The sequence below is a fragment of the Acipenser ruthenus genome, chromosome 20 (assembly GCF_902713425.1).
Source record: "Acipenser ruthenus chromosome 20, fAciRut3.2 maternal haplotype, whole genome shotgun sequence".
Classification (NCBI taxonomy): Eukaryota; Metazoa; Chordata; class Actinopteri; order Acipenseriformes; family Acipenseridae; genus Acipenser; species Acipenser ruthenus.
Genome location: NC_081208.1, coordinates 25080836 through 25094397, shown reverse-complemented (window position 1 = coordinate 25094397; position 13562 = coordinate 25080836). Strand labels below are relative to the sequence as shown.

The 13562-nt window shown below is 38.6% G+C and overlaps 2 protein-coding genes across 3 annotated transcripts in view; one reads left to right on the top strand and one right to left on the bottom strand.

Annotated features, from left to right (window-relative positions):
• Positions 1–2868: 2868 nt before the first annotated feature.
• Positions 2869–13562, bottom strand: part of LOC117425126 (zinc finger protein 821-like) — an 11103-nt gene continuing 409 nt past the window's right edge. The window contains exons 1-7 of one of the 2 annotated variants that reach the window (XM_034041817.3): positions 10472–10803; positions 10246–10349; positions 5743–5874; positions 5293–5399; positions 5068–5166; positions 4644–4810; positions 2869–4518 (exon numbers count right to left, since the gene is read on the bottom strand). In XM_034041817.3, the coding sequence (XP_033897708.2) occupies positions 3792–4518; positions 4644–4810; positions 5068–5166; positions 5293–5399; positions 5743–5874; positions 10246–10349; positions 10472–10494 (1359 nt within the window). In that variant the 5' untranslated portion in view covers positions 10495–10803 and the 3' untranslated portion in view covers positions 2869–3791. Of the gene's footprint in view, positions 4519–4643; positions 4811–5067; positions 5167–5292; positions 5400–5742; positions 5875–10245; positions 10350–10471; positions 10804–13165; positions 13334–13562 lie in introns of those variants that run through there. The other variant, XM_058993728.1, reaches the window with a different exon arrangement.
• LOC117425121 (AP-1 complex subunit gamma-1) overlaps positions 13246–13562 on the top strand; it is a 26637-nt gene continuing 26320 nt past the window's right edge. Inside the window, exon 1 of the mRNA XM_058993722.1 lies at positions 13246–13315. Coding sequence (XP_058849705.1) covers positions 13313–13315 — 3 coding nt within the window. The 5' untranslated portion in view covers positions 13246–13312. The remainder of the gene's footprint in view (positions 13316–13562) is intronic.

Sequence of the window (13562 nt, the reverse complement as noted above, 5' to 3'; positions counted from 1 at the left end):
TAGATACTAGCATGGTTTTATGTCGAACTGCTGCTGCATCAATATCTTCAGTGCTTGCAGACTTAAGGTGACAACCACTGCTACAGAGCCCCAATAGAAATTAGATTTCAAAATCTTGCAAATAAAGCAGGTGATGTCTCTGCTATGCTCGTCAAACCAGATCCTCTGGGACAATGGGTAGTGCTCCTACCCAACTAAAAACTGCATTGCAGGAAGAACCTTATCTTCCATAACATCACACTGCTACAACTTCACTGGGGATTACTTCAGATGGGCTCTGGAGCAGTGATCAAATATTCAAATCTGACAAAGAATTAGAGCCACATTGGAATGCAGAAGTTGTCTCAGAATTATTAAAATGTGTAATAATCAAGGTTTTAAAAAACATTTCCTTAGCGCTCATCAGCATAACAGCATTTTCAAGTCATTTCTTTTTATCCAGATTTATAATTTCCCTTTCACTGCCACAACAATTAAAGAGCAAGTGCTGGTATTAAACTCAGAAGTGTAGTGTCCTATAGAGCTCTCAAACCTTTCTGCTCTTTAAGTGCAGCTGGTACACCAGAGTGTGACAATTAACCTGTCCCACTGCAACACTGCCCACCGTGAATGTAAGAAATACCACATTTCTATTTGTTACTGATGCAATTGTTACATCCACTCAGGGCAGAGCAACAGGGAGATACTCTTTAAAGGGTTAACGTATAAACTTGCAAATAGATGTAGGGGCTTGTACTTGGGTACACTGTTTTTGGAGAGAATGCAGTCTGGTTTCAAATATAAGCTCATGCACTTGTCTAGGCGTATAAAATCTCCCCCTTACTATACCCCAGCATGGTCCTTCATGAGAGTAACATTGATAAAGACCACAATAAAGCATTGTAAATTGATTTGTTAGATTCATTTTCTTTTCTTTCTCAGTTTTTTTTTTTAAATAGTATTGCATAAAATGCCTATTTGCTGGGTTATAAGGTAAACCTTTCTCAATACCCCTTTTAGTCAATGAAGTAATCATGTTGGGCTAAAAATATAGAAAACAGTAAAAAAAAAAAAAAAACAACAAAAAACAAAACCACAGTAATGCAAACAAACGTATTAGTTACTTTTAGTTGTACTATTTTGAAATTAAGTATTTTTATACTTATGGATTAATTAAAACAAACCAGATTTTTTATTTATCTTAAAAAGTATATATATATATATATATATATATATATATATATATAAAAACACAGAAAACCATGCATAAGTTTTGCGTAAAAGAAACTCAAGTGTACATCTTTATTTTTATATTCTATTCCTTCTTTCCTCATTGCTTTGTTTTTTACCGGTATGTGTACACATCTGTTAACTCGGCAACAGAGAAGTGTTTTCAAACCTTTCATTCACAGCATGTGATATTCCACATGATCTAAACACCAATACAGTGTTTTCTCATTTTTTTTGGCCTTGTTTGAGTTCCTTTATAAACAACAAATTCCAGGATAGTATTCTGATACACAGACTCATGGTTAAGCAGCTGGAACAGCATACCACAGAAAAAAAAACATGCAGGCATATTACTCTCTTCTTTTTTTTAACAATTGAAAACAAATGCAGTTTACAACATGCAGTGTTAGCCAAAACTAGTCTTTTAAAAAGTCAGTCACAATTTTTCACAAACTCTAAATAGGAGCCCCTATTCTAGGGTGCTTAGAGTTGTACAGTATATTCTAAACATCTTCTCTGCAGCACTGCATATTAAGTGCCACCACTAAACAGTGGATTTGTTTTAAATATGCTTGTATTTTACTGTAATATACTTTTATATTCTGCTTATTTTATTATCATAGAATATATATATATATATATATATATATATATATATATATATATATATATATATATATATATATATATAAGTAACAGTTCTGTACCATGATTATTTGCCTGTGTAACAGGAATTACTTTAGTTAGTACTAGTTACCACATCTGCAATTGTATTTACCAAATACCATATTACCAAATCAAAATTGGGGGGGGGGGGGGGGATCCTTGAATTCCAGAAACATTCATGTTATCCAGCCACTTTTGTTTTTCACCTACTGTAGTTTAAAAGGGCTAATTTATAAATATTTCAGTGGTCATAGTACCTCCTTGTTGAGTAGATTAAAACATAAATAAATACAAATACAATTTAAAGGTACCAGCATTTTAACGCTCTGGCTGCACAGGGAACCTGCCCCAAGTAAGACAAGATGAGATTTTTTACAGCCCAGTTTTATGGTGCAGATGAAAAAATAATGAGTTTACTGGATGTTGCCTAGCTGCTGGAAGCATGTGTATTTTCATTGAACACTCTAGATTAGGACATCTCAAAAATTAATCTACTGCAGTATGGTTTAAATATGAAGATGACAAATATTTTAATGTACATGATTTGACAACAATGTGATTATTCATATATATATATATATATATATATATATATATATATATATATATATATATATATATTATTTGACACTGGTGTATCAAAATTTGCAAGTCCTCCCAAAAAATGTAAATAAATAAAGAAACTTTCCTGTCACACAGGCAAAGCTAAAGTATTATACTTGTGTTACTGCCACAGGCTTTGTGGCTCCCTTAATATGGAAGAAACAGATACAGTATTATTCACCAATACAGAAAATACATGTTTGTTTCTGTTTCATAGTGTATTTTAAGAACTTAAGTATATGTAATTGGAACAGCTTTGTAGATTACAGTCTCATATATTCATATATTCATATATATATATATATATTATATATATATTATATATATATATATATATATATATATATATATATATATATATATATATATATATATATTTATAAAGTGACTCTCCCCTCCAAATGCCTGTAACATTCTTTAAAAAATACCAAAAACAATAAAAACACAACAGATCTCTTACAACATACGATCCAAGTTAATTCCTGGATTAGAGGGGCAGGATTAAGCATTTTGGGCTGTATTCATAAAGCATTATCATGCCAGCACATAAATTGAAATTCTGTACACCTACTGGCACTGGCTTTGTAAATGCGCCCTCTTAAGTCCAACTAGGTCACTACACAGTGAAATCACTGCAAGGTCCAATCCCGAGGTAGTAGATTCACTGAATATAAACTGGCTATCGACTCACATCGGCAGCAAGGCAAAGCCACGGCTAACAGCTGCCAGCGAGTTCCAGTCACTGGTCCGCAAAGTCCAAGTAACTCCATTCCAGTCAACATTATCACTAGTTCTTGATAAGCTAACTTTTAGTTTGTTGCATCAGGTTGTCTTCACGTCACTCCTTGCAATAATACAAATAAAAAATAAAATCTTAAATTTCCCATTCACTTCAACATATAGTAATTAGTTGTGCCAACTAAGGTTGTTTAAATTCAGATGCAGAAATGATTTTGTATCCTTCAAGGTCAAATTCAACACAAGTCAATTCTAATGCTATACAATCCTTTACACATAGATGGGTTAATTGATTCTGTTGCTAATTTTACCTCTTCATGTCCCTTAGATCAGTAATTAAGGACTGAAGGGGCTATGCTCCAGTTTTCTCAACAAAAAAAAAGAAATTGAATGAGGTACCGTACAGTAAAGTAGTACACAAGCTACTGAGTTTATATTAGCGTAGTGTGCAGCAACTCATTCACTTTGTTGGTCCAACAGAAGGAATCATAAAATCTTTTTATCCCTTTCTTGTGAACCAGTTTTGTGGCTATATTCAACCAGAGGTGGGGAGCAGCTTCAAACCCTTTTCCATGCTAGGGCAGTTTCATGAAGAGGCTGTTTTCTAGACTTGGGCAGGTCATGGGGAACGGGAAGAGGTTCATGTCAGCGGTAAGAGCCGCCATTGCTGCAGGGTCATGCTCGATCTGTGTCCGCAGGGTGGGGTCAATCTTCTCCAGCCTCCGTTTCAGCCGCTTGGCCTCCCTCTCCCGGATGAGCCGGGCCTGCCTCTTCTCAGGAGTCTCGGTGGCTCGTTTTTGCCGCATCGCCTCCCGGTCCCGCTGAAGCCTGCGCGCCCTCTGCTCCTCCGTCTCCTGCATCCTCTGGAGGCGCTTGGACTCGCGGTCCCTCAGCCTGCGCAGCTCACGTTCATCAGGCGACTCGCTGGCCCGCTTGCTCTTCTTGGCCTCCCGCTCTTTCTCCAGACGGTGCATCCTCGACTCCATGGGTTCGTTCTGCCTCCGGACCGCCCACTTCCTCATGGAGGATGACTGGACCTCCACTAGATTCTGGTATGCCACACAGCTGTTGCAGACCAGCAGGACCCCAGCTGGGTAGACAGGCCCCGGGTTCAAGACATCTGGAAGCAGAGGGGGGGAGGGTGTTGGAGAGTTCAGGCTGTCAGAGAGTGAAGGGAGCGGAGCAATGGAGGAGGTAAGGTTGGGTATGAGATTCGGGTTCAGGTCTGGAAGTGGCTGGGATAGAGAAGAGCCCCCTTTGCTGTTGCTGTTCTCAGAGTTGAGGAAGTCTCGTAGCTTCTCCCTGCGAATGAGGTGACAAGAGGAGCCAGGGATTAATAACTAAACTTGCAATAATATACAACAATTCACAAAGTAATTATTTAACCATGTTGAGATGGAAACAATTCAATGAACTCAAAGGCAGACCTGTTGAAGTTGCTCATGTCAGTGAAATGGGATCCACAGACTGCGCAGTTTGAGAGGCGATCCTCGGAGTGGATAAGGAGGTGTCTCCCCAGAGAGCCTGGTGAGCTCAGAGCTCGCCCACACACCGGGCACACGTAGCTCTTACTGTTTCCATGCATAGTCGTGTGCTACAGAGATCAAGATAGAGAGGGCTGCGTTCACTGACTGAGCAATGAGGTTGGGGGTGGTATGGAACATAATAATAGTGTGAAGCTGCTAAAACAGTAGTTTGAAAAATTATTGCTAAGAATTTAACATATTGGTAATATATCTTTAAAAGTACCAGTGCAGTGCTGTAACAGGAACATACGATTCCTGAAATGTAGTATACTATGGATAAAAGGAGTTATAAAAAACTAAATTTAAAAAAAAAAAACCTCAATACCTGGTAGATGTGTGCAATAATGTGATCCGGGTTGCCACACTCCACGTGACACAGCGAGCATATGTAGCTGTTATTCAAATCATTACCCCCATTGCACTCCTACAAGGCACAAACAAGGGGAGCAGTCAATTAGAATCTGTCTAAAATGTTGGGCTATTGAGAAGGTTTTGGGATAGGGTAACTGTGGAAAAAACAGTCAACCACTGCTTCTCTCTCTCGATTTACCTTTTTCATGTCCCCGTCAGAAGGGCCACACTTCGGGGACATCAGGGTGTCATCAGCGGACGTGTTGGAAGATGAATCAGGATTATCTTGGTCACTGTCGCTATCCTCTACAAAAAAAATAAATAAATAAATAAATAAATAAATACAGTGCCGTTGGCAAGAAGATTTGCAGTCAAGCAAAACATGCAAGTATTAAGGGTACCATGACGTCTTTAAAAAAGCATTTTGATTATTTAGGAGAACGTTTTATATTCAAGAAGTCAACTGTCTACAGCAGGTTTCAGGAATATCAAACTGTATTTTACTCTAAAATAGACTTGGATTCTAAAAAAGGGTCGAGAGGGAAATTTACGGATGGCTAAATAGTAGGGTGATTTTTGCAGCGTTTTCTAGCTTGCGTTTAATACAGTGTGCCAAAAAAAAAACTTTGTAAAACACGGGTTCACTCACCCGAGACGCTGTCCTGTTCATCTGCCTCGTGGGAGTTGTTGCTGCGGCTCTCGTTGTCCTCTGTGAAATCTGCTCTTCCCTCCATTGCCACTGAGTGCTCTGGGCCAGCTAGCCCTGTCGAGGGGAAAGACCCTGGGGAGGGCAGAGAAACGAGCTGGGTCAGAGCAGTCTGGGGAGTCGTGCTTGGAGCACTCGACATGACTCTTGTAAAATAAGGTCAGATGGCCTCAGCCTTCCCATGGAAATGAAGATGGCACATTTGTTATACCGATACAGTAATTCATCAATATCATACTAATGGCATGCTCAAGATATTTGTGGTGATGAGGCTAGAATACACAGAAGTCTGATCTTCAATAATGATTGGGCTTGCCAGTAGTCTGATATTGAAGACTTTTCCAACGTAACAAACATTACATTTTCCTAAAATGGCCCTCAACCACTATCTAAAAGAACCACCACCAACATGTCAGTATTTATGTTAGTAACATATGTAATAATGATCCTGTCCATTCAATACATAAACACACCCAATACCCATCACACGCTGCTGACTAATGCCTCTTTTCCACTGTACAACCGAGACACGCCAGGGACGTACCGAGCCCTCACAGTGTGGTTAAGGAGAGCCTCGGTTGTTTTTCCACTGCAGAGCCAAGCCGTGCTACTGACGTCACACGCAACGAAAGACAGTTGTTATTAATTAACTCCGTTTGCCAAAAGATGCGCAAACAAACTGTTAAAAAATTAATAGACCAATGGTACAGCTGTATCTTGTATCGCTTATAGGAGGCAGTGTGGTCCAGTGGTACCAGAAGGTCACCGGTTCAAATCCCACCTCTGCCACTGACTGACTCACTCACTCACTCAGTGTGTGACCCTGAGCAAGTCACTTAACCTCCTTGTGCTCCTGCCTGTGGATGAGATGTTAAATCAATGTCCTATTGTAAGTTACTCTGCATATAATGCACAGTTCACAGCCTACCTCTGTAAAGTGCTGTGTGATGGTGGTCCACTATGAAAGGCGCTATATAAAAATAAAGATATTATTATTATTATATTTTATAAATATATAGGAATGTCTTTTCGCACTTTGTTTTTCTTTATATTAATATAATAAAGGTTAGAGAAGAGAAATTTGGTAGAATTTTGTGTTTTTGAGTGTGTTGTTAAGTGTACCGTACCCGCGGTTTATGTCTGTTTGCTTCAAATCGTCAGAGATTCAGGCATAAACGTTCTCAGATCTTCCTAAACACTGCTATCTGCCCACAGATAAACTTGAGCCTGCACTTCCTCAGCGTCCCAAGGCTCTACTTAAAGAAATATGTTAACATGGACTATTCTTGGATGCAGCTTTAGAGCCAGCTGTTTTCCATCTTGGAATAACCCTTGTTTGCTTTGCAGCTTGCACCTTGATGCAGAACTCCACCTTGTGTGTGTGTGTCCTGTGGGATTCAAATGCCTTGAATAAATACTCTTTAGATATTTATACTTCAGCTCAGTGAAAAACACACACAATCATTATTTTCCCTGCTTGAGCCCTGTTTCTTTACCCATAACACACACTACAACACATTACTGGTGCTCCTACTGTACTAAACTAACAAGCTTATTCTGCTGCACAAGCAGTGATGATGTCATTGAGACACCCATCCCCCACCACTGCATTCTGTCTGTACATCTGTCTCACAACTCCCACCCCTGTCTCCCTCCCTCTGATGTTATCTCTTTGAGTCTGTGTGTCTGTAGGCAGGAGGTGACGCATTGTCTGACTGAAACCAGACAAAGACAATCAGATCAGCCAACATAAAGGGGGGGGGGGGGGGGGGGGCTAGGGGGTAAAACTAAACTCCAGCAGTAGCAAAAGTAGCTGGTGTTGTCCACAATTACTGTATTGCCCACCACTAGTGCTGCAGAACAATACCCAGTATCATATTTTTTTTTGGGTCCACTTTTGGTGAGATTTCATGCAATACACATTGGGCAAATAACAGAAGAAATGTATTTATTTTCTTTTGACTTTGTAATTTAAACACATGATCTGACTACAGTAATTGCATAAACTTGGAAAATAAGCAATTACATATGTCTAGACCTGTTCCCTATTCACACAACCCAAATAATGCAACAGCTTTGTAATGACAAGATGAACAGCTCTTTCATGTTTCCAGCATTTTTTATGTTCTCGTTATTTATCAAAATTGAGTCATCCAAACAAACTTATTGTGAGAAAAATAGAAATAATTCATATAAATTACTGCACTCAATTACAACTTAATTTGAATACTTATGCAGGTGGAATGAGGTAGGCTAAATGTTTGCAAAATGTGTATAAAATCTGTGGTCGAGGCCTATTAGATGCTTAGAGTATTGGTAAATGTTTTAGCAGACTAAAACGTTTTGAATACAGATGCTAAAAACACACTGAGCAAGCCATCAAGAGCTCCAAATCTCTTCCAAGTAAAGTGGGAACATCATGGAGGTTCAGCTTCTTGTTGTCTTTTAGAATCATGTTGGTGCAGCTGTTAGGAGTGCTCTTAACATTTTTAAATAAGGTAAAGTGGTACAAAAGCTAGTGAAGTCTTTGAGGCCATTAAAATGGAATTAAGTCAAGTAATAAACGTTTCATGCCCTCATAAAAACGATAGCAACATTAGTCTAAACAATTGTCTGCTTACAATGTTAGCTTTACGACTGAGTAGCTAGCTTTTTTAAAAAAAAAAAACTTTATAAAACATTATGTATTTATTTGTTTATTTATGTAACTGTCACAGGACATTCCCTTCTTTACATTTGCTACTACTGAATTATAACTTTTGTAAATAAAATTCAAACCAATGCACTGCAACAAGAGGCCATAAAAAGTGAACGCCAAAACATGACCCTAATAATGCTGAACAAAGACAACTGTATTAAGTTCAGGTCGCAAAAAAATAAAAATAAAACATTTAAAATAAAGTTTAAAAATAACTGGAACTTGAACTATTTTGGTCTCCATTACTTATCTATCTTATTGCACCCCACTTTCTTGAAGGAGATTACAGTAGTTGAAGATCTGATCATCACTTTGTCTTTTTTGGCCATTTGGGAGACATCTCACTTACACATCAAGATCTCAAACTAAATACGATCAATCTGTAATCCAATTTGGGAGGCCTTAAACCCATTATAAAATAACCCCAAATTCCTCTGGCTGTTTACTATTCACTGCAGCAGCAATCCACGTGCCTCTAAAAGAACAAAATAATGCTAAACTAATCTGGGTCAGCAAATTAAATATCAAATGCTGTATCAATATGGTGTTTAAAATCAATCAATCAATCAATCAATAAATAAATAAAAGTGGGCCAGCCATGAGCACACATTGCTTCGGATGCCGGTACTGAACAAACCAAGCTAATTAAAATCCTCCTTTAACATGCATTTCAACAGTGTTCATAAAAATATCATAAATGTCAATGAAGGGCTCCAGTGATCCCATACAACACAGCTGGACACGGAGCCCTTCTCTATACCGAGACAAGGCTGATCCACTGGAAGAGGGGGAACAGCATCTCACTCAAGGGTACAGTATTCTGCAAGTGTCCTTTTATTATATATTATGTATTATGCAGATGGCTTTGCAGACCTACAATGACAGTCTATTGCTGTTTCTTAGTTCTGGATATTAGGCTACATCAAAACCACGATGGATGTTTAAGGGTGAGATGGCGATGGTCAAAGCACCCTCTGTGTAGAGTAAGCCGGATTAACAAAATGGGGGTTAATTATGTAAATTGAGTCACATTTCAAAACCTAAATAGAAGCAGGAAAAAAAGTGTGTTACTGGAACAGTCCACTGTTAATAGTATATTAATTTCACAAAACATCATGCACAATATTACATGTCAACAGGCTGGTGGGTGACATCCACCAACACCCCTACCTACAGTATACTTCATGACTGCATGGCTGTACTCTTCAAATTCACTGCTATTGATAACTTTCTGTATTTCTTGGTGACCTGCACCTCTCCTAGTGGAAAACTGCCAGTTCTATGGTCTACCTATATTAGACAGCCAGATAGGTCCATATACTTCATTCGTAAAAGCAGGAATAAAATTCATCTCTGGGTCCTAGATTCAAAATTCAGTTAACATATCACAATCGGTGGCTAAACCCAAGCAGTCAAAAATAGTCTTTACTGGCGTCCCTAGTATTTTGTTGTCAGCAAATGAACCACTTCAAGACTTCAGACAAGACAGACAGCCCACCTCACACACAAAGCTGCTATTGATAGGCGTTTGAACTTAATAATTGCACAATGTAGACTTTTTTTTTTCTTTTTTTAAACATCACAACCCACCACCAAGACTTGCCACCTGGCAATCAATATCATCAACAGGGTAAAGTACATAGAAAAACAACAATACTTGTGTTTCTTGTTTTATATTCACGCTTTATAATAACACAAAACATAACGAATCAGTATTTTTAACCATTGCATACCAGTGAGATACCTACAATTAACTTTGAAAGGGTTGGTCTGTTTTCGCCTTGACATATTCTTGTCTCCCAGCTGAGAGAAATCCCGAAGCTCCTCCTCGACCCGATGGATTTCCAGTTTTCTTCGAAATAGAAAATAGTTATTTGAAAAAAAAAAAAAAAAAAAAAACTCCTTTTTAAAGGAGCGCAGTAAAAAGTATTGAGCGGAAAACGACAAAATATCCGAAGATAAAAAAAAAATTACCTAGGCAATAATGCAGAATGCATTTGGTTACGCCGTGTTAAATTCGCTTTAAAAAAAATGGATTATATATTTCTAACGCGGGATACCACACCGAGTCTCTAAACGTCTGGTGGGTTTTAAGTCACCTATAAAAACGTTTAATTTGATGTAAAAATCCAGCCCCTGGTTGAGATGTTCTTCTCCGAGCAGCCCCGAGTATCCCCGAATCCGTGTCGCTGTCGCTCAGTCAGCACTGCAGAGACTTGCCGCCGACACTCACTGAGAAGACAGATGGGCAGGCTACGGCTGGGCGCCGGGCTGAAGCTGCAACGAGGGGGATTGTGGGATACGCACTGAAGTAGGAATGATTCACAGATAATGCCTGAACATTCTCGTTTAATATCTTCGATTTGGGATGTATTTCCCTAACACAACTATGTCTGGGTTGATTAAATTCGAATTATACAATACAGTCTGTGCAAACGCTTTTGTTTTCCATAATGAAACACAATATATTGAGTTCTACAAACAAGCAGGTATGTCAATAAAAATACATTCCTTGCCATTCCCCATATATCCTCAGAATCTGATAATCTGAACAATGGTAATGCAATGTTTCATGACACTTTGAGAAGCAGTTCTACAACATGGAAAAACGTCAAGTATGACATATGTACAACCGAACCATCTCCATTATATCCACTCCACAGAGAGCAGTGGAGAATAATAGGAAAAACTAGATTTAAACTTCTCTTTGTAATCCTAGACTCAATGTATATAAATAGACTATACGTTAATAACACTATATTAACATATATTGTTGTAACAGGGTAGCGTCACGGCCCAAGATGTTATCGGCAGGAAATAAACCCAGAGAAATAAATCTGAATTTATAAAGCGCTGTTGCGCATTTTATTAAACAAGCAGGAACACAAAATACACAAAGCACAAGGGCCAAAATAAAAGGTTCAAACAAAACAGGCTAGAAATGTATCTTCACTATAAAGTTGGCAAAACTGTACCAAATCACAGCACAAACAAACAAAGGATTTTGCTTCCTTTTATACATGTGGCCACTCCCCACTTAGTATCAATTACCTAATTGGGGAATGGGCACACCTGTGATTGCTGGCAGGGGCACATTTAACCCCATCCCTGCCAACCTTACATTCCCACACACACACTATTTACAGCAGCAGGGCTTCTGCTCTGCCAAAATTGTGAGGAGGCTAAAAGGATACATTACATGGGTTGGAATCCTTTTCAATTTAAATACAGTACCACTTTAGATCACTAAAACAGGTACCTTTGTGTGCCAAAGTTATGAAAACATCTCTAACATGAGTCTCTTTTTTGTATTTTGCAATTCATTTCTTAAGCAGGCCTGGAAGTCATTTTTCTAAGGCTGTGTTTTCTAGAGATCTTTCAATTTTTAGACAGCACACAACAGTCATGAAAGCTGAGGCAACATGAACACTATTGTGTGCATGATCGATTTCTTGAGGTATTGGGGGTAGGGCTTGAATGAACAGAGCGTATCTACAATGATTGTGATGGGAGCTGCTAATTCACTGTTGGAGGGATGTGCTGACTGCCACACTTGTGTGAATCCATACCAGTCAGCCTCTGTGCTGGAGGGCTCTCTGATTCCTGCTACATTACCATGTTATTTACAACCTTCCTGAAGGCAAAGACAGATCAAGCAAACAAACGAGTCGTTCCATCTGCCACATTAAAGGCTTTATGTTTCTATTATCAACTGATTTATTAAATCAAAAGATAATATACATGTATGTATCTGCATAAACCTTAGGACTGGGACAAAAAAAAACACACACTGCCCCTAGCCAGGTCAAATAAACTACTGTATATAAAACAAAGAAAGACAAGAAGATCACAGAAACAGTATAAATAATGAAAGGGGAAATAATGCCTAGATGGATATTTCTGCTATTTACAGCCTAATGCTCCTATGCTTATGAGATACGTATGACAGTGTGATGCATGTACCACTGCCTCCACTATGCCCCCTTCGCAGCAGAGGATAATTATAATGGAAGCCTTCAGCTTGTGATTAATGTGAATATTTTAAAACAGCTTCACCACTATGTAAACATGGAGCCTGGGTGGTGCAGTAAATGCCCTTGCCTAAGACACTGATTTGGTTATTTATTACTTTTTTGCAGTTGATTTTTATACCAGTGCAACATGTGAGCATTCAAAGGAAAAACAAAGCATTTTAGCACACCCCTACAATTGAATTGAACTGGCCACTAGATGTCTCCTTAACGCTTTCCAATCCTATTCCCAGACCAAAAGGGGGAGTAGCAGGAACACAGTTTCAAAGTTCTGCATCTGCATTGGGGCAAAGTCAGTTTTTAGCTATCCGATCATTTGAGCAGCAGTGGACCACACGCAATATACTTACTTAACACACTTTCTTTATTACAGTTAGAATAGAGTTAATAGATTCCTATTCTGAACCTTGTATATTAATCTGTAGCATTCCCTGTTTTAGGTTAGGTAGAAACACAGCAAGCACCAGCAAGTATCGCTATTAAACTAATGCCATGTCTGTTTTGCGGGTATTTAAAGTCTCCATATGATAACAGCTGTTTTAATCCTGTAATGACTATATTACACGTATGCAGTACATAAAACATTTTTGTTGCTCTGGAATGCAAAAAGAATGAAACTTAGTTTCGGCAAAATCACCTTTGCCTCTCCCACTCTCCAGCAGAACCTGTTCAGTGACAGATTCCGGGTAGCACACGCAGTGACTCGGCACAGGCACCGACGTCATCACTGACTGCCACGAGGTGAAGTCCAGGCCGCAGTACTCCTCCACAACGCCACCAAGAAATGGTAACACATCCGCTTTACCTATTGAAAGAAAATAGACACCCATGGGTCAGCTGTAGACCATTTCATTAAAAGCACCTGTTTCTTCATACATTGTGCCTATGTTTTTCTTTTTTTTACATCACAATTTGTCCAAATTAGTTACCAACAGAATTGTGACATGAGTAATTGTAAAGAAAATGTTTTACAAAAAAACGTGTTGCACACATAAATAGAACGTATAAGCATATTTTCTGCAAATTGAGCTATT